This window comes from Meles meles, chromosome 20 (assembly GCF_922984935.1).
Source record: "Meles meles chromosome 20, mMelMel3.1 paternal haplotype, whole genome shotgun sequence".
Lineage (NCBI taxonomy): Eukaryota > Metazoa > Chordata > Mammalia > Carnivora > Mustelidae > Meles > Meles meles.
Genome location: NC_060085.1, coordinates 57,842,342 through 57,862,115, shown reverse-complemented (window position 1 = coordinate 57,862,115; position 19,774 = coordinate 57,842,342). Strand labels below are relative to the sequence as shown.

Below are 19,774 nucleotides of genomic sequence, written 5' to 3'. Positions count from 1 at the left end.
AGCAGCCATGAGGCCTTACCCCAGGTGGGGAGCCAGGCCCCACCTGCAGGCAGTCTGAAGGTGCCCTTCAGAAACCACCCCGGCTGCTCAGGCTCCAAGCCGTGTCTACAGGTCTGCCTCTTATACTCCCTATGACCATCCTAAACTCCATCCATCTCACCACAGCCTCTGAAGTCAACCCCCCTCTTCTGCGGCAGGCACCTGGTCTCTGCAAAACACACACCCCAATATCAGCCCGGGGGAATTTCCCAGAATGGCAAAGCACTCAAGCCATGCCCTGCTCTGACGGCTTCCAGTGCCTGCTCAGGAAGATCCAAATTCTTCTGCTTATCGGTCAGGGGCCTCCACAGCCTGGCTACTTGTCTCCCCTGTCTCCCCTTCTCATCTACCCTCTGCCCCAGCCCATCAACTCTCCTACAACCTGCTCCAGCTCCCCGCTACCAGGACAGCCACTGCTGCCAAAAAAACTTGCTTGTTCTACCCAGTGGCGGCAAGTAAGGCCCTATCTGGGCCTGGCACATTCCATTTCCCTGTCCTTGGCCCAAACTACCTTCCCCTGGGCCAGGCCGCAATTGTTTCTGCCCCGGAGGGCCAAGTGCACTTGCTTCCTGAGACCCCAGCCCACTGTTGGGGGAGGGGCCGCTCAGGCCCTCACTGTGCAGGTATTCCCCAGTCAGGCCGTTTGGTTAGACCCCAAGCTCCTCAAAGACTTCTCTGTGGCCCCAGCCCCCTTTTCTTACCCCACCCAGGGTCTCCCCCCCTCACCCCACCACAATGAATTCCCTCTTCAGGCCTGTGAGCCCACGGAGGGTGGCAGCAATTAGAGAGGGAGGTGTCCGGGCTGGGGAAGCCTGTGGAGAGGACGCTGCGAGTTGCCTCAGTATCCTGAGGAGGAAAGCCAGACCCAGAGTGAGCCCTGGAGGCACAACCAGGCCTCCCATGAGACCTCTGCTTGTCCACCACCGACAACAGAAGCGCAGGCTCAGTAGGGAGGGCCCTCCCTTGGCCCCAAGGCCTCCCCTCCACCCTGGGAGGTGAGGCGTGAGGAGCGACAGTAAGTGCACTTGGTGGGGGGACGGGAGGCTCACCTCGAAGATAAGCAGGATGCGACTGTCCCGCAGCAGGCGCTCATACGGGTAGTCCCTCATGTAGCCCGAGCCCCCGAGGATCTGCAGGGCCTCGCTCACACACTGCCAGGCGCCCTCTGAGCTGAACACCTGCCACGGGGCCAGGAAACAGTTAGCATGGGGCCGGCAGTGCGGGGTGCCTTCCACAAGGGGGCCGCAGCCGGGGCAGGGTGGCCGCGCAGGGAGTGGGAGGCTCGGCGTGGGGAACCTGGCTCCAAGGTGAGACTAACCCGGGTAGCTGCCCTGTCACAGTCTCACAGGGTGGACCAGGGCAGGTCCTTTTCTTCCCGGTGATCTTCCACGGTGACCAGCCGTGGCTCCCTATCCACCTCCCCCTCGAGACTCTTCTTACATCTGAGGCTTCCTTGGCGTAGAGGAGCCCACTCTATACTTGCCACACGGAGGAAACTCCTGTCCTTTTTTTAAAAGATTTTTATTTGACAGACAGAGATCACAAGTAGGCGGTGAGGCAGGCAGAAAGAGAGAGGAGGAAGCAGGCTCCCCGCCGAGCAGAGAGCTCAATGCTGGGCTCGATCCCAAGACCCCGGGATCATGACCTGAGCCGAAGGCAGAGGCTTTAACCCACTGAGCCACCCAGGCGCCCCCATTCCTGTCCTTTTAAAACCCATCTCAGACTCCCTCTCCAGGAGGCCTGACCCTGCCCACCCAGCCCTGTTCACCCACAGCTCGCTCCTCCGTGCATGAGCTGCTTGGCCCCACACCTGGCCGCGGGGGACACACAAAAGTGGAAGGCCGTCCATCCACAGTAAAAGTCCTTCCCACGAAAGTCCACTGCTGTGTACTGATGGGAAATTGTAACACATGGCCTGTATTTTCTCCATCTGTCATCAACTGCCGACAACTTGGCACCAACTGTGCTGGGGAGACACTGTCCTGTCCTATAAATGCACTCAACTGGGCACTGTTCTTTGCTGCTTCTCCTGTGCCATGCTGGCCTCCCCAGATGCGTCCTAGGGCCATGCTTGGCACATGGTGGGGGCGTCATAAATACTGGATCAATGATAAACTGACCTATAAGTGAACAAGAGGAGGAAGGTAGCAGGGAACACGGGGTCTGAAAGGCCGAAGCTAAAGAGCTGTTCTGGGTCTCTCAGACCTGGCAGGGATTACCTTCACCACTGCAGCCTCGATGGAGCAGTCGGGAAACCCTGGTTGGTCCAGCATCCCCGCAGTGAGGTAGGCCATGCTTTCCATTACATAAGCCTTCTGAGCCATCAGGGCAAACTTCTCCTGGAGTGTTCAGGAAAAAACACACAATCAGGAAACAATACGCATGTGCTGAGACCCACGTGTGCCAGCCAGCAGAGAAGGTAATGAGCTCGGGAGTCTCAATGCCCAAGAGCACCAAGCCCAGCCTTCCCGGCAGGGAGCCATGTTAAGTAAAGCCTTATCTTGTCTTCTTCCGAATCGCAGCGGGAGTCACCAGCACAGGCCACAGCAGCACACCTTCTGTGCCCACGCGTGTCATCAACACATGCGGTGCCCCCCACGGCCTTGGGTACCTGAATCAGTCCAAATTCACTGAGGTTCTTGTTGAACTGTTTCCTCGTGCAGGCGTATGCAGCAGTCATTTCTGAAGAAGAGCAGAGTCATTAAAAGAACCATTTTCTTGTTATCCCGAAATGCTTTCCCAAGGCTATCCTCACCGCCCTGCAAACGCTCAGGCAAGAACTAGGAGAAACAGGTCTGCTGAGACCAGACACCCTGCGAGACAGCACTGCCCCTTCCTAGTGCGTCTTGTCAGAGGCAAGGCCGCTCCCGCTCGGGGAGGCCTAAGGCAGCAAACAGGAACCGAAGCACAAAGTCTAGCATCAGACAGGCCTGAATCTGGCACTTTCTCTTATCAGGTGGTAGGCCGGCCCGAGCAGCTACCATCCCCAACCACCACCACCGACCTCACAGCACTGCTGCCGAAGCTGCCAGAGCGGCAGTGTGTGTGACGCAGCGAGCGCGGAGCCCCCTGCAGGAGGAGCAGGCTCACGCCTGTCACCAGAGCAGGAGGGCAGCCTGTTGTGTGTAAAGCACCCGAGAGAACATGGCCGCTGGCAAATGCCAGCCCCGCCCCCTGCGGTCAGTCTCCTCACGAGCCATCCTTTAGGGGCAGGCTGACCGTGAAAGGCCCCAGGAAGCTCTTGCACGGAGGCATTTTCCCGATGGGGAAGCGGAGGCCCAGGGCACTTCAGGGCATTGAGGGCAGCTCAGCATAGTGAGCCGAGCCCTGAGTTTGAGGTCTGACAGGATCAGCTTTTGGGCCCAGATGCGTAGCCTTGGGCAAATCACTTTCCCTTGCTGAGCCTCAGGCCCCTCATCCATGAAATGGAACTCAGAAATGAAAACAAAGTCTCCCTGTCCCCACCTGGCCTCTGAGGAACTTCATCAACATGACCAGGACACGAGCCACGCCCCCCACCCCCAAAAGTCAGGGTCCTGTGCCTCTCCCTGCAGTCGTTTTCACAAAGCTAAGATGGGGATGACATCTGTACCCAACAAAATCCCTACAGGCTGTTCTAAGTCCCTGGGGGAAAAAAGTCTAGGCTTCAGGTATGCTGACAAAGACATACAGGGAAGATCCTGAGGCTGAGAGACCAGAGTTCCACGCCTCACCCACTGAGTCTCCCCTGAATCAGCACCGAGGGCTCGCTCACCTCCGGGTGTCTGTGAAGCAGCTCTGCTCCTAGTGGTCAGAGCAGCAACCCCTCTTGACCTCTGACAGACCGCCCGTTCCCCTGCCCCCTGATCCTCTGTGAGTAAAACAGGAGTGTGAAGAAGGCACATGAACCACTTGGGGGCAGACTGACCACATTTTTTGGTCTAAACCAAAGTCTGAATCTTAAACTGCAGCTGGGCTGTCTGTCCGTCCGAAGGCCCGGCCCAGCAGTGGGCTGTGTGAGGACACGGCAGAGCGTCCAAGCTGGGGTGGGGGCTGCAGGGGCAAGACTGGGGCAAAAAAGGTTCCTGTCCCTGACTTACCTACCGATCAATTTCTTGAGCATCCCGGCCACAGTGCTGCCCATGCTGAACCGCCCACTGTTGAGGATGTTCATGGCCACCTGCAGGCAGAGAGGGGGCAGCTCACTGCGACCGCACTCCCTAAGTGTGCTGCTCACCCCTGCTGTGCTGGGAAAAGCCTAAAGGGCCTGGAAGACCACAGGTGACAGTTCACAGCGCTGCTTGTCTGTTTTACCAAATGGTTTCTTGAGGACAAAAGGCGAGTCTCTAGAGAATTCTGTGGCAGCATCTGGGAAAGTCAATCGTCCTGCCAGTCAGTCCCCACCAGGCTGGGTGTGGGGCCAACACATCACAACAAGGTAACTCAGTCACAAACATCCTTGGAGTCACCCTCTGATAAAGGAACTGGGTAGCATTATTCCAAGAGAACAGGTCAATTCTTAGTCCTCAGAAGAGGGGCAGAAACTAAGACCTGCTGAGTACACCCTACAAGCTACCTAGACTCTGCCACCAGCATGAGCCTCCTGAAGGACAGCAGTGACCTGCCAAGCCCCAACCACACCTGTGATGCCCAACTAGGAGGCCTCAAAGACAAGCAGGGCTGAGGGCAGAAAGGGCTCTGAGTTTTCCTAAAAGCTCAACTCCAAGTGTTTATTACTGCTTCTAACTGAATGCTTATGTGTGACTTGGATGGATAAACCATGTGACTGATTCTGAATTTATGACTGGTTGTTAACCTCAATGGGAGAATCTCAAAGCAGACGCTATGAGGTTGGAAACAACTGCTCCCCAACGACTGGAAGGGGCGAGTGCAGATTCCACCTGCTGAGTCCGAGGGGACTGGGGCATGCGGGAATGGGGAACAAGGCCCAGCCCTGGGTGCTGGATGGGGGAGTGCACGTGGTTACGTCCCACCACAGTGTGACACCCAGATGCTGCTCTGCCTCCTCTGGGGGCCGTGCCTTGACCTCAGACTGCCTGTGTCTCCGGCCACAGGTGTGCATTGGTCTCGGGACCTGCCAGGACTATGAGGAGCAAGTGAATTCTCCCACCTCATCCCCTCTGCCCACATGGGCTTCCAAAAGCTGGCTCATGGTTTTAAGAAAGAAATCCATTTCACAACCCCTTCAAGAATTTCTTCTTACCCTCATTAAAAAAAAAAAAAAGAAAATTTTGAAAGAAAAAAGGATTTGAGACTAGATCGCATTTCCCAGAGGATCAAACAGATCTCACCCTTTTTTAAGAGGGGCTCCTGAGCTCAACTACCAATCCTCCTCCTTAACCGTGGGGCCTTTCCTCCCGTCTATGCGGCACCTGCCTGCTTTACCAGCTTCCCTCCCGCGGACGTCTCCTGGCATCTCTACAACAGCATTCTACACCCCACTTTGCCAAAAGTGAGACACAATCCACACTTCCAACAGCCCCTGCCTGCCAGTTCACCGACAGCCTCCACGCCTCCAAGGTCTGACTACCAATTAAACCTCTGACTACCCAGCGGAGGCAGCTCTTCCTTTTCTCCCACTTCAGCCAGGTGATCTTCACCTGGCCTCTGGTCGGTCTCCGGAATCACTCACTTTTTAGCAGTAAGGCCAACGGGCAAGCAATCCTACTCATAACAGAGAAAGAGCTTTGGCAATCTATTTTCTTTTGCATATTAAAACAATTGTTTTGGGGCACCTGGGTGGCTCAGTGGGTTAAAGCCTCTGCCTTTGGCTCAGGTCGTGATCTCAGGGTCCTGGGATCGAGGCTGCATCGGGCTCTCTGCTCAGCAGGCAGCCTGCTTGTCGTCCCCTCCCCCCTAACCTGCCTCTCTGCCTACTTGTGATCTCTAATAAATAAATAAAATCTTAAGAAAAAAAATAAAAATAAAATTCAAATGTCCAGTAACAAGTACTGGTGAGGTGTGGAGAAACTGGACCCTCCTACATTCCTGCTGGAGTGTACACTTCATTCATTCCTTCACGTAACGTGGTGCAGCCGCGTCTGGCAGTCCTCAAAAAAACATACAGCCACCATATGACCCAGCAACGCTCCTTCTAGGTATGTATCACCCAAAAGAACTGAAAACAACCGTTCACATGAAGACTTGTGTATGAATGTTCATGGCAGCATTACTGATAACAGTCCCAATGTGGAAACGGTCCAAATGCCCATGAGCTTATGAACGGACAAACATGGTGTGTCCCTGCAATGGAATGTTACTCAGCTATAGAAAGGAATGACAAGTGCTACAACATGGAAAAAGCTCACAAACATTACACTAACTGAAAGAAGCCAGACACAAAAGGTCGCATGTGGATTCCATTTACATGAAATGTTAAAAACAGGTAAATCCACAGAAACTGAAAGTAAAACTGCCAAAAAAAAATTGCCAAAGACTGGGAAAGGGGAAATGAAAAGATAGAGCATTTCTTTCTGGGGTGATGAAAATGTTCCAGAATTAGACCATGGTGACGGTTGTACAACAAGATGATTAAATAACATCCACGTGTACATTTATGTGATGTGAGTTTTAAGTTAATTAAAAAATAATAAATCTGACTCCAAGGAAAAAATTCGGGCAGGGCCTCAGGACTTCAGGGCGTCAGAGTTATGCACTCAGAAAGCCTGAGCTTCGTCAGTCCCCACTGGCCTGCTTTCTTCCACATGCTGGAGACAGGAATCCTACCCCTACTCAGGCAAATGAAGCCTCACAGAACGACACACTCCCTCTTCTGGGGGCCACCTTCTCCATTCTGCTGATTTCCTGTCAGAGAACTACACATAGTGACCTGGCAAGCATGCACTGGTCTGGTCTGCTACAAGCAGGGATGGGACGGGGGCTGGGGGCCAACAAGCCACACCATGAACCCGCAGGCCCTCACGGGGGCTGCTCTCATGACGCACCTTAAACCCGCCTCCGACTTCTCCAAGGACATTTTCGATGGGCACCTTGGTGTTTTCAAAATGCACCTCGCAAGCTGAAAAAGAAGAAATTGAAGGCCTTACCTGATGAACGCAGAGCACTCGCACTGGACGCATAGGCATGAAATGTAATTCATTCATTCCTTCACTTATTCATTCTCCAGCTACTGAAAGAACAGTAGAAAGTACAAGAAAGACAAGGTTCCTGTCCACGTGGAGCCCCAGCTTCGCTAGGGACACGACGAAGCTCTAAGTACTACAGGTTGAAATAAATAGAGAGCAGTGACAGAATCAGAAGTTGGAGAGGGAGTAAATGACAACATTTTTGTTAAGGACCTTCATCAGGCTTTTCTAAGGTGACACTCAGCAGAAGTTTGGAGGAGGTGCACGAACCAGAGGCGGAACCACGGAAGTGGATGGCGCAGCCCTTCAAAGGTGCCTGGACTCGATGGGAGCACTGGGAGCACAGGTCCCACTTAACTCCGATGCACCTGCAGCCTGCACTGTGGCTTGTGGAAGCGGACGGCCTTTCCCTGTCTTGCCCTGCCAGCTGTCGCCAGAACACGAAGCCCACCCAGCTGGAGCCCCTGCCTTCCCTGTGCAGGCACGGTCCGGCTTGGCCCACCAGGGGCTCCTGTGATCCACTATGAGAACAAGCCCCAGCACGTACCTACAAGGCAGATCAGGACCCCTCCCACAGCCCGGGGCAGGCTGCCCAGCACCCACGGGCTGCAAGAGAGAAAGGCTCACTGGCAGTTGAGCGCTGGGGTGGCTTCTCAGACAGGGGGATGAGGACAGAGCCCAAAGTGAGGACGCGCCTGGTGTGGAGGCAGGCAGAGAGGGGAAAGCGTGGCAGCAGTGAGTACAGACGTGGGAGGAACAGGGGCTTCTGCACCAGTTGTCGCACGGTCACATGCACACTGCGGCACCCCGCAACTTAACACCAGAAAGAAAGGGAGACTCGGGACAAAGTCACGGCTCAAGAAGAGCCAAACAGCAAGCAACCAGGTCTGCTGACTTTATTCTACTATTCCAACGGCTTGGTTGTGAAATACAATGAAATCATCTCTGACTGCTGGTCCGATTTGTAACATACAGGCTATGGGGCCAGGCCCTTGTCCCAGGGGCTCCAACTCCTTCGCAGGCTGCTGAGGGTGGGAAGGACACTGCCTCCCACTCTGACCTCACCCTGGGCCACCCGATCCACTCCTGTGGGGCCACTGCATGATTCCAGGGGCACCAGCCACCCCGACTTCAGTGTGGACGGCAGCCCAGCAGTGGTGCAGGCTGCCGCCTTGCTCTCTCCCTCACCAGGATCAACTCTGACCACCTTTTCCCCACTGGCACCTCAAGCTCTGTAGCTTGGGCCTCTAAGCACACTCCTTCCTCTGCTGGAAGGTTCAGGGTAAGTCTCAATAGGCAGCACGAGTGTGGTGGTAGGTAACACCTGCCACGACAGACGTCGTAACACTCCCTTCCCGTCACCTCACCACATGCGTTCTTTTATCACCCCTTTCTGTTAGGGCAGGAAACGGAAGCACAGGAAAGCAAATGAGCTGGTGTGAGGTCACGGAATCTCTAGGCAGCAGAGCCAGGCCAGAGCTCAGGGCCCTCAGACCCCGCCAAGCCAGACTGCAGGGCAAATACTGCCACCCAGAACCCAGGATCCCCAAAGAGGGTGCAGACAGAAGTGGGTCTGGAGGGGCCGCCTGTAGTCCTCTGCAGCACAGATATGCCATGATCCGAACGAGGAGCCCCAGGAGGCAGTCTCATGAGGACTCCCTGGCAGTGCTGGTTGGGTTGGGAGCCACGTACAGGACACTAGCCACGTACAGGACACCAAGTGCTGCCTAGGGGGTGCAGGCGGGCCCAGGTGGGTACCCAGGAGGGCGACAGGGAGGAGCTTCCAGGCAGGAAAGATGGGGTGTCCTACAGTAGAATGTTTACCTAGGATACCCCTCTGCCTCCTTGGTGTCCATTACAGCCTCCCTCACAGGACAAAGTGCTCCCGGGGAGATCACCAGAGCCCCCCCACAGAGAGGGGCATGTGCAACATGTATTAAAAGAATCAATTAGCTTCAGGGAGCTCCTCGGCACTGCCACGGAGTCACTGTGGCATTCCCAATGGGATTTTGCTGATATGCTTATGTGGAACCAAAACTATTTACATCTCATTTTATCTTGAATTTGGATGGGGCCACACCGCAGGCACGCACACGCACGCACGCGCACGCAGGCTACTTACTGTTGGAGCCCCGTATGCCTAACTTATCCTCAGGTTTCCCATGAGTGACTCCACCAAAGTCTCTCTCTACTATGAAGGCTGTGATTTTGTCTTTTACTGAGCTGTCAGAATCAACCACCTCCGTCTTTGCAAACACAGTAAAAATATTGGCAAGTCCTCCATTGGTGATCCAGACCTGAGGGAAGAAAGGCAAAGGGCTTTGGAGAAAAACCAAACAGTCACGCACCACCTCTCAGCTTTGCTCTGTCACAGACACCCTTTGTCAAACTTAAAGCTCCCGGCTCTGGGAAGTCAAGCCTGTGTGGACACACGGGTTCACCCCAGTCTCCCCAGATTTCCCCAAGAGGCACAGGTGGCTGTGTATGTGTGTCTGCACACAAAAGGGAAGCCAATGGTAATGAGACAGCTCAGGCTCTAGAACCAAGCAGCTGGGGTTCCTCAAGAAAGCAGAGCAGGCAGGGAGGAGGAGAGGGGAAGAAGAAAGGGCGGTGGTGGGGGGAGAAAGATAAAGAGACTTCTCAACAAACTGAATGTACAGAACTTATCTGGATCTTGATCCAAGCAAACGGTTGGGAAACAAAAAAGAGATGACCAGGGAAAGCGTAATGCTGATTAGACAAAGAAAGGATCAATCTCTCACTGTGAGAGTGGGGGTTTTAAAGTTTCCTCTTGTGGAGACCCGCGCTCCAAGTCTCAGCGATGCGATGCAGGTGCGGCCGGGCTGACGGAGGCAACAGGCCGGCTTGTGGCTAGGAGCTGCTGACGCCAGGGCCGGCTGACAGGAAGCTCGTTATACTAAACTCCTGCGTGGGTTTAAAATAAGGTCGCTTCACCTCCCTGAGCCACAGTTTCTTCCTCCAGAAAGAGAGAGCCGCACGCACCCAAGAGCAGCCAGTCAAGACTCGGCATGCACGTGCCCCACCGCCGCAGTGTGTGCGAGGCGCTCGGCGCGTGGTGACGGCCGGGCACGACCCCGAGCAGGCGGCGGAGCACTACCTTGGAGCCGTTGAGGATGTAGTACTTCTTGTCCTCACTCAGCGTCGCCCTGGACTTGATGGAGGCCGCGTCGCTCCCACTGTGGGAACAGAAACACACCGGTGAGACGCGCGATGCTGGGCACGAGGAGTGGTTCTGGGGGCCGGCGAATGGAGGGTCTCGTTACTTTAACACGGGCACTGGGGAACTCGTAATAAAGGGCTGGATGATAAACGTTTCCAGCTCTGCAGGCTACAGGGTGTCTGTTCCCCCGGCTCGTCTCTGCCACTGTGGCCGGAGGGCACGCTCCAGCAAAACCTCACTTACAGAGACAGGCAGCAGGCTGGACTTGGCCACCCTGCTTCTTCACACGGAAGAGCGGCAGCGCAAACGACCTGGCCTTCATCTGGAATGTGGGCATGTGTGCGCACAACGGGCTCATCTGCGCTCCCATGAGGAGAAGGGCAGGGCACCCCCGGTTCCCAAGTGAGGGGAAGCGGGATGGAGTGTGGTCCAAGTAACGGACTCAGCAGTCGAAGTCCTGAGTCCTCGGTGGCCTGTGTGACCCTGGGCTGACGACACCACCTCACTGAACCTCGGTTCCTAACCTGTTCAGTGGGGATAGTGCCGCCTGCCCGACACACTTGCAAAGTTACTTAGAAGGCCGAAAGCCGTATCCTACGTGAGGCGCGCTGCAGCCCGCGGAACAAGGACCCGACGGGTGCTGCCAGGTATGCCGTCTCATTCGTAAGTCTCACTGGGACAGACAAGGAAGGCAAACATAAGAGAACTGCAAGAAAAGCTGCTGAGTCGATGATCTGGAAGAGCCACCACCGATTCACCAAAACCCACAGCCCTCATCCCAGGGCACCCGGAAGATGCCGCGGGAGGCCGCCAGGCAGCACCTCTTGCTGGGGGCACACCTGCTTGGCTCTGTCAGACAGAAGGCGGCGATATGCTCCCCCGATGCCAGTCTGGGCAGGTACTTGGCCTTCTGCTCCTTGTTGCCGGCCAAGATGATCCCCTAAACCAAACACACACAAGGCTGCTATCAGCTGTGGGGAAGGACAGACGTGTGCCACATGCTTGCAGAACACGGCCCTTTCTGGAGAAAACAACTCCTGCAAAACGAAATACCCTGAGCCCAGAGCCAGCTTCCTCCAGGTGGGGAAGGGGAGACAGCTGACGAGCAGGCGGTGGCAGGCTGCCGAGAAGCCACCCCAAAGTGCACCCTCGGCGGGGCCTGGGCCCGGAGCACCAGCATGGCTTTGGGTCAGACTCTGGGACCAGCATCACTGCAGTCCAGGCTGGGTGGCCTTGGGCCAGAGATGTCCCTCCTCTGAGCCTCCATCCTCTCAGCTCCACACTGGGGGTAATGCTACCCACCGAAGGGGTGTCTGGATGATAACGTGTGAAGACACAGGCATGCCAGGGCCCCGCCTGGCAGAAAGAAGGTGTGCGGGCAGCGTCAGAACTGTCCCACCCTTTCTCAGTCAGTAGCATGGGGAGAAGTGTGCTCTTTCTACCAGGTGACTGCTCGGAGCACAAGCACTGTCAGGGTTGGTCGGGGGGCAAGCACACCGTTCTCTCGGCTCCTTTCACTTTCTACAGGGAGCAGAGACAGCCTCAGTAGCCGGCCAGTCATGAAAAGCTGTGTGACCGTGGTCCTGGCTTAAAATGCTCCAAGCCCAGGGTAAGGAAGACACATGTACAAACAGCAGGGAGGACATGCTCTGGCCCCTGAGTTCTTAGCTCAGCAGGAGAGATTTGCATTCAGCAGTGAGGTGAAGACAGGCTCCTCGGACATAGTGGCATCCAGTGCGGGCCTCAAAGGATGGGTCAAGGGTGATGGAGAAGGGAGGAGGATTCCAAGGGAAGGGACAGTATGATCAAAGCAACCTTGATAGTGTGTGGGGACCCAGCATCATCCAGTGTGGCTGCAGAGAGGAAGATCACAGGGGAGTGCTGCAGGGCACCCTCTCAAGACCCTGAGACCGCAAGCCCAAGTCACTTCCTGGTCAAAGTGAGCAAGCCTCCTGCCTCCACACCCCCAACATGACTCCAGACCTTCACAAAGCATCAGAAGGAAACCCTAGACACTTGACCTTGAGGCCAATAGCCTGGTGTGCCGCCAGGGTCACAGCAATCGATGCATCCAGGCCGACGATTTCTCCTAGACGGGCGTACATAGTGTTGGAGAGGCCCAGGCCACCTGGAGAAGAAACAGACTTAGCTGTATTTGTGGCCCAGACCCAAATTCCTCCTATTAAAGGCAAAGGGCTTGACTGCTCTTTTTGCTTATAAAGACCATGTCACCATTTTAAGAAATCCAGTACAGAAAGGCCCAAAGAAAATAAAAATTACCCATAAACTTATCAGAGCATTTCTGAGTATATCCTTTCAGATTATTTTCTAAGCATATAAGCATATGTAGCTATGTATGTTTTTAGCATAAAAATGTAACATTTAACACAAACAGCATACCTTCACACGCATTAAATCATTTAAAATGCTGTGTCTTCTGTCCCACATGCAGATCTTTATAAACCCGGCAGCTGTCCTGCAACCCTTTCCCTGTATCCGGTGAGCTCTAGGACAGATTTTCTCTGCCTCCGCACTCTGACACTCTGGGATGGATTACGCCTCGCTGTGGAAACTGTCCACCGCACTACAGGACATTTGGCAGAATGGTTGGCCTCTGCCCACAAGGTGCCAGTAGTCCCCTTTTCCCCAGGGTCTGACCGCCGAGAACGTCTCTAGACACTGCCAAACATTGCCTGGGGAGGTAAATCAACCTGGATAGAAATCACTCTTCTACAAAGAAGACAAAGATTTAAAAAAAAAGACAACACTCCACTGAGCTGATGTATTTTGCTTTTATCTTCAACTTCTAAAGGGAGCTGGGTGGCCTCTGTGTATCTTAAAAATGATAGATGGGGGCCCAGGGTCACCTGGCCAACAGGAGCAGAGCTGGGCCCTGAATTTGGGTGGGGGTGCTACCCCTGGAGCCACCGCACAGGCTGCCTGCAGAGGGTGCCACTCACACATAAAGGGAAGGGTGGCCCTTCCCGACGTGTAGTCCCCCAGGCTCCACACCGGGGGAAGGCCAGGGCTCCTCGGTATTCCATCCCCACCCATGCTGTTACACAGAAGTGTGACACAAAACACTTTCAGTCTTACCCATTTCATGTCCTGAGGAACACAGTACTGTTTAAAAAAAAAAGCCAAAACCTTCTGATGCTTTTTTTTTTTTAAAGATTTTATTTATTTGACACAGAGAGAGGGATCACAAATAGGAAGAGAAGCAGGCAGAGAGAGAGGGGAGAAGCAGGTTCTCCACTGAGCAGACAGCCTGACGTGGGGCTCGATCCCAGGACCCTGAGACCATGACCTGAGCCGAAGGCAGAGGCTTAACCCACTGAGCCACCCAGGCGCCCCTTCTGGTGCTTTTCCACTAACACAGGTATCACTGCAATCATGGAAGAATAGCAATCACATGGGGACAGATGACAAGTAGGTGGAGACTGCTGGCTGGGGAGAGGCTGAGGAAGGAATCACACATTGCGCAGTGCACAGGGAACTGGGGGAGAAAAACCCACGCTGGCTTGCCAAAAGGGTCTCCATTTTCCAAGATGGTATCATTTCCAGCCAGTCTTTAGAATGCTCCAGAATGGGAACATTTCCCCTAAAACTTTGGGGCACAAACATAAAGTTGCCGTTGTCTTAATTTCCCAAGAAAAGATTAAAAAAAAAAAAAAGAAAAAAAGCGAAAAGCCCCAAACTCATCTCAGGAAAGAAAGAACATTTTCTTACCAGTGAGTAGGACAGAAAACAAGAATAAAGGGTGCAGAGTCACACCATCGCATGCCAACACACACACCACCCACACGTGCCGGCACAAAGCACACACAGATGGAGAAACGTACATCCCAAACAGACATGAAGTGTTCACAGATCAAATTAAGTACTTTCACCAATCAAGAGGCAATTTAAAAACGCTTCTGAAGGGGAAATATATATTATCACTAACCTGGCTATGTCTAGAGGTTCTCTTCTACCACTTCTGTTTTCTCCAAGCACTTAGTCATTTTTTTTTTTTTTTTAGCTGACAGACCCACCACGGTTCTCTGGCTCCACCCCCACCTTCACCCTGTTCCCATATTTACCGAGGACTACACACTAGGGCAGAGGACTGCCCTGTGCCTTGTGAGCTAGGACGCTGACAAGCCTCTGCTGTCCGGGCAGAGCTCAGTCTCCCCTGCTGCACGTGGAGGCTGCAGACTGGGGCAAGGAAACGCAGCACACATAGCTGCCTCCACGGAGGCTCGAGTTGCTATGTTCTGCCAGGAAGGGAGGCGGCAGCATGGACAGTTTCGTGTCCTCTTGCAGAGAGGGCAGTGTTGTTATGCCTCCGAATCAGATCAGGCCTGCACTAGTGGGTCCTAAATGTTCACACTCGATCTCAGCCAGGACCGGCTCCAGGTAGGGTACCAATGGGAACTTACTCTACAGACGTCGAGGGTCCCCCAGGCCTGGCTGCTGAGGTGGGAGAAGAACGACACAGGCCTAACTTTAGTCTCTGGAGACAAGTCAGGCAGAGACAGAACGTCAAGAAAAACTCCTGTCTTGTGTGTCTTGCTCTGTAAAACCTAACTCACAACCTGGCTGGAAAAATGCCCCAAATATTAAATGTCCAAATAACCACCTCAAAGACAAGAAATAAGCCCCAAACCTTTAAAGCAGCATCAACAGCTGCTTCCCCTAAACCGGACTCCTAGCTGATCAAAGGGGAAAACGGCTCCAGAGAAGGCTCAGGCAGAGGGCTCCCAGAGCAATGGGTGCGGCGTACAGGCTGTGTGGAGCCCAGAGCCACACTTTTATGTCAAAGGGGACAAAGAGGTAAAATTAAATGGTGTGTGTGTGTGTGTGTCTGTATTCTGCCCCTGTGCCACAGGCTCTGTTCCTTGCCTCCCTAACCCCCTGCCCCACTTCTTGTTGTCCCCTTAATCCCTACAGAATTTCGATGACCAATTTTAGATTAGGCATGAGAGAGAGAGAAAGTGGTAGTGATTGGCCAAATCTAAGAAGGCGGAATCACGCTGGGATCCTGGGGAGAAAGGGTGGGTCTTTCATCTGGGGGTTGAAAATATCACTACAATGATCCAGGAATTACAGGGACAGTCCAGAACACAACCGGCCCGGTTTGAATGTTCTCAGTGATCAATGCCCCGTGTCCTATAGCCATGCGCCTTCTTCCTCTGCACCAGGACAGAAGCAGACTGGCAGACCCTGACACCTGAGCTCTCAGCCCACAGTCATCCCTCCAACAAAAAAGGCTTGTAGGTCTGGGGCAATTCCTCTGTGGAGAGACCAAAGGGCTTCACAGTGCAGATGACACTGAAATTGGTTAATGTGGCTTTGAGGTTTTACACACCCCCTTCCCCGCGGCCCACACGGACCTGGAGAGCGCAAACATCCTGCAGTGGCCCTGATCCACACCAAGTGAACCAAGTACAGGCCCCGACATTTCTTCCTGTTCCTAGGTCTCTCAGTCCACACTCACCTGCCCGCCACCCCAGCTTTGGTCCGTGGAGGGTGCTTTTATTAATTCCAGTGGTTTTAAAGTCTGATCCTGGACATACTGCATTTAAAGGCCACCCTTCCCAAACACGGAGTGCTTTCTTAAGAGCCAAACTGGCAGGGTAGTGTTTTCCTTACTTACCATATTCTTCTGGGACTTGCATCCCAAAAAGCCCTAGGCTCTTCAATTTCTCTAACGTTTCGTCTGGAATTCTTCCCTCCCGGTCAATTCTTTCAGAGTCCACTACCAAGAAGAAATATTTTAATTAAGCAAAATATAAGCTATGTCTACAAAGATAAAAGCGAACAGAACAATTTTCGTATAGCATATACTCCCAGGGTCAGAAACTTCAAAATCGACATGTCTGGTCAGTTATTCAGCATCTGTTCAATTTCATCTAATGAGCCCAGCCAACATTATATTTCAAAAAATGGCCTGTACCAGGTAGTGTTCTGTTTCTTGATCCGGATGCTATTCACATGGGTGTATTTGCTATGTGAAACTGCAGCAGATGAACTTTTCTGAAGGCATACTATACCTCTATTTTTTTATTATCATTACCTTCTAGAAAATTAAATAAGTACACAACTTCCAGAACTGTCCTAAAATGTCAGGCTAGACAGCCAAACTCTGGGCATTATCTGAACCCACGTCTACCTGATTTTCAGAAACTGTGACTCTTTCACCATAGCCCACAGATTCTGAGGACAGTTTATTCTGTTTAATACCTACTCAAGTCCATTAGAGCAGAATGGAACAATCACTAGCATTAGGTCAATAATTATATACCTTGTATGTACACATTTGTGCCTGAATCAAGTTAATTAAAATCTTCTTCAAACTGCCAGCATATTAAACTTCACTACTATTATAAATTTTTAAAAACCACCATAACGTGCACTTGGGCGTTTTTGTTTTTTTTTTTTAAGATTTTTTTTTTGTTTATTTGACAGATCACAGGTTGGCAGAGAGGCAGGCAGAGAGAGAGAGGAGGAGGCAGGCTCCCCGTTAAGCAGAGAGCCCGATGTGGGGCTTGATCCCAGAACCCCGGGATCATGACCTGAGCCGAAGGCAGAGGCTTTAGCCACTGAGCCACCCAGGCACCCCACTTGGGCGTTTTTATGGACATGAGTCACCAGTGAGAAATATGGATTCCCCAGGAGTCCAAATCTCTCATTGTCTTTTTTTTTAAACTTTACTGACATATACAAGCAGCATATAATAAACCAGATATTTATAATGCGTAATTTTTTAGGTCCTGACATGTTTGTCCATGAAATCTCCCACCAAGTAAGTAATAACACCTTCCTTTTCCACAAAAAATTTCCTTATATTCCTTTGTGATCAGCCCATTTCCATTCCCAGGCAACCATGAATCATCTTTTTGTCTACAGATCAGTTTGCATTTTTGAGTTTTATTTTTTTAGAAGATCTAAAAAAAATTTTTTTAAAGACTTTAAAAAGATTTTATTTGAGAGACAGAGAGCATGAGAAGAGAGAGAGGTCAAGGGAGAAGCAGACTCACCACTGAGCAGGGAGCCCAATGTGGGGCTCGATCCTGGGACTCCAGGGTCATGACCCGAGCCACAAGCAGTTGCTCCATCAACTGAGCCACCCAGACGCCTCTCATTTTGTTTTTTGTTTTTGTTTTTATTTTATTTTATTTATTTGACAGAGAGAGAGAGATCACAAGTAGGAGAGGCAGGCAGAGAGAAAGAGAGGAGGAAGCAGGCTCCCCACTGAGCAGAGAGCCCGACGTGGGGCTCGATCCCAGGACCCTGAGATCATGATCCGAGCCAAAGGCAGAGGCCTTAACCCACCGAGCCACCCAGGCGCCCCGACTCGGCGTCTCTTAATTGAGAGATTGTCTAATGCTTTCGTGCATGGAGGAGCAGTCTGCTATTTTGAACTTCGTGTAATGCATACTCTGTGAAACCTGAGGAACATTTTGAAAATCAGTTTTCCTTAGGCATTTTGATCTTGATTCTAAATTTGTTCTAAATTTAAACTTTGATTACAAATTTAATCTGGCTTTGAAAATTGGAAACACTACAAATACAGTGGTTTAAAATTTTGCTCGATCACAGGACCCTGGGATCATGACCTGAGCTGAAGGCAGAGGCTTTAACCCACCAAGCCACCCAGGCGCCCATTTTGGGTTTTAAATCATATGGCAGGTAGTCTTTGATTTGGCTTCTTTGACCCAGGATGATTCTGAGATTCATCCATATCACTGCATGTATCACTACTTTATCATAATACTTTTTACTGTTCAATATTCTACTCTATAGAAGCTTATCCATTTGCCTTTTTTTTTTAATTTTTTTTTTAAGATTTTATTTATTTATTGACAGACAGGGATCACAAGGAGGCAGTCAGGCAGAGGTGTGGGGTGGGAAGGCAGACTCCCTGCTGAGCAGAGAGCCAGATGTGGGCTCAATCCCAGGACCCTGGGATCATGACCTGAGCCGAAGGCAGAAGCTTTAACCCACTGAGCCACCCAGGCAACCCTCCATGCGCCTTTCAATTGACATTTGGATGGTTCTCAGGTTTTGGTTTTTAGAAATAAAGCTTCTTTTCCTTTCCTTTTTTTTTTTTTTTTAAGATTTTATTTATTTGACAGAGAGAGAGAGAGCACAAGTAGGCAGAGAGGCAGGCAGAGAGAGAGAGAGGGGGGAAGCAGGCTCCCCACCGAGCAGAGAGCTCAATGCAGGACTTGATCCCAGGACCCCAAGATCATGACCTGAGCTGAAGGCAGAGGCTTAACCCACTGAGCCACCCAGTCACCCATTTTTTTAAAAAAGATTTTTATTTATTTATATGTAAGAGAGAGTGTACCAAGTGTGGGGGGGAGGGACAGACCCTGCTGAGCAGGGAGCCTGATGCGGGGCTCGATCCCAGGACCCTGAGATCATGACCTGAGCTGAATGCAGATGCTTAACTGACGGGCCACCCAGGTGCCCCTAAAAATAAAGCTTCTATGATGAGCGTTCATATTTAAGTTTTTACATAGCTCTGTTTTCACTTCTCTTGGGTCGGAATGGTTGGGATGTATGTATAATATGAAACTGTCAGGATTTGGAGAGACCCCTACTTCTAACCAAGATGGAGTAACAGGGACTGGAATTTTTTCCTTGCCTCAACATATACTAAACCCACAGGGCATGCAGAAGAGCAACGAGGAACATGTCACTAGTACAGAAGAATTAGCTCTAGACCATGAATTCTCAAAAAGGGCAACAGCACCCAAAGGTAATAAAAACTGGTTCTGGAGTGGGGCAGAAAAATTTTTAATGGATAAAGAACAGAAACACAAATAATACACAGATACATGGTATAACTGTGGAATTAAAATTTCATGAGTGGGGTGTAAATAGGGGAGAAGTGTCTAGAAGGAATTTGGGGGGAATCAATAATAAAAACAGGTTGAGAAACACTGCTCTACGGGATGCTCTGCTCCAACCTAACAACACTTAAAAAGCAAACCTTGACTAAAACCAAAGACACCACCAAAATCAGATGTTCCTGAGGGAACACTGATCCAAAAACCCCCAACAAAATACTAACAGACTGAATTCGGTACTACATTAGCTGGATCATTCACCATGATCAAATGGGATTTACCTGGGCCTGTAAGGATGGTTCAGTATCTGCAAATCCACGTGACACATCACATTAACGAAAAGAAGGTTAAAAATCATGGTCAACACAACAGATGCCATAAAAAGCACTTAATAAAATTCAACATTCATTTTTGATAAAAGAAACTCTCAACAAAGTAAGGATAGATGGAATTTAACTCACATAATAAAGACCACGTATGACAAACCTACAGCTAACCTCACACTCAACTGTGAAAAGCTGAGCACTTTTCCTCTAGGATCAGGCTTGACACAAGGATACCCACACTTGTCAGTTTCATTCGTTGCTGTCGTCCTAGTGACAGCAATCAGACAAGGAAAAAGGCATAAA

At 51.6% G+C, this 19,774-nt stretch overlaps 1 protein-coding gene across 1 annotated transcript in view; it reads right to left on the bottom strand.

The window, feature by feature from the left end:
• ACAD9 (acyl-CoA dehydrogenase family member 9) overlaps nt 1-19,774 on the bottom strand; it is a 40,683-nt gene that overhangs the window by 4,842 nt on the left and 16,067 nt on the right. The window contains exons 3-12 of the mRNA XM_045990742.1: nt 15,944-16,045; nt 12,327-12,433; nt 11,145-11,245; nt 10,243-10,321; nt 9,247-9,421; nt 6,984-7,057; nt 4,123-4,198; nt 2,651-2,721; nt 2,259-2,378; nt 1,089-1,217 (exon numbers count right to left, since the gene is read on the bottom strand). Of these exons, the coding sequence (XP_045846698.1) occupies nt 1,089-1,217; nt 2,259-2,378; nt 2,651-2,721; nt 4,123-4,198; nt 6,984-7,057; nt 9,247-9,421; nt 10,243-10,321; nt 11,145-11,245; nt 12,327-12,433; nt 15,944-16,045 (1,034 nt within the window). The remainder of the gene's footprint in view (nt 1-1,088; nt 1,218-2,258; nt 2,379-2,650; nt 2,722-4,122; nt 4,199-6,983; nt 7,058-9,246; nt 9,422-10,242; nt 10,322-11,144; nt 11,246-12,326; nt 12,434-15,943; nt 16,046-19,774) is intronic.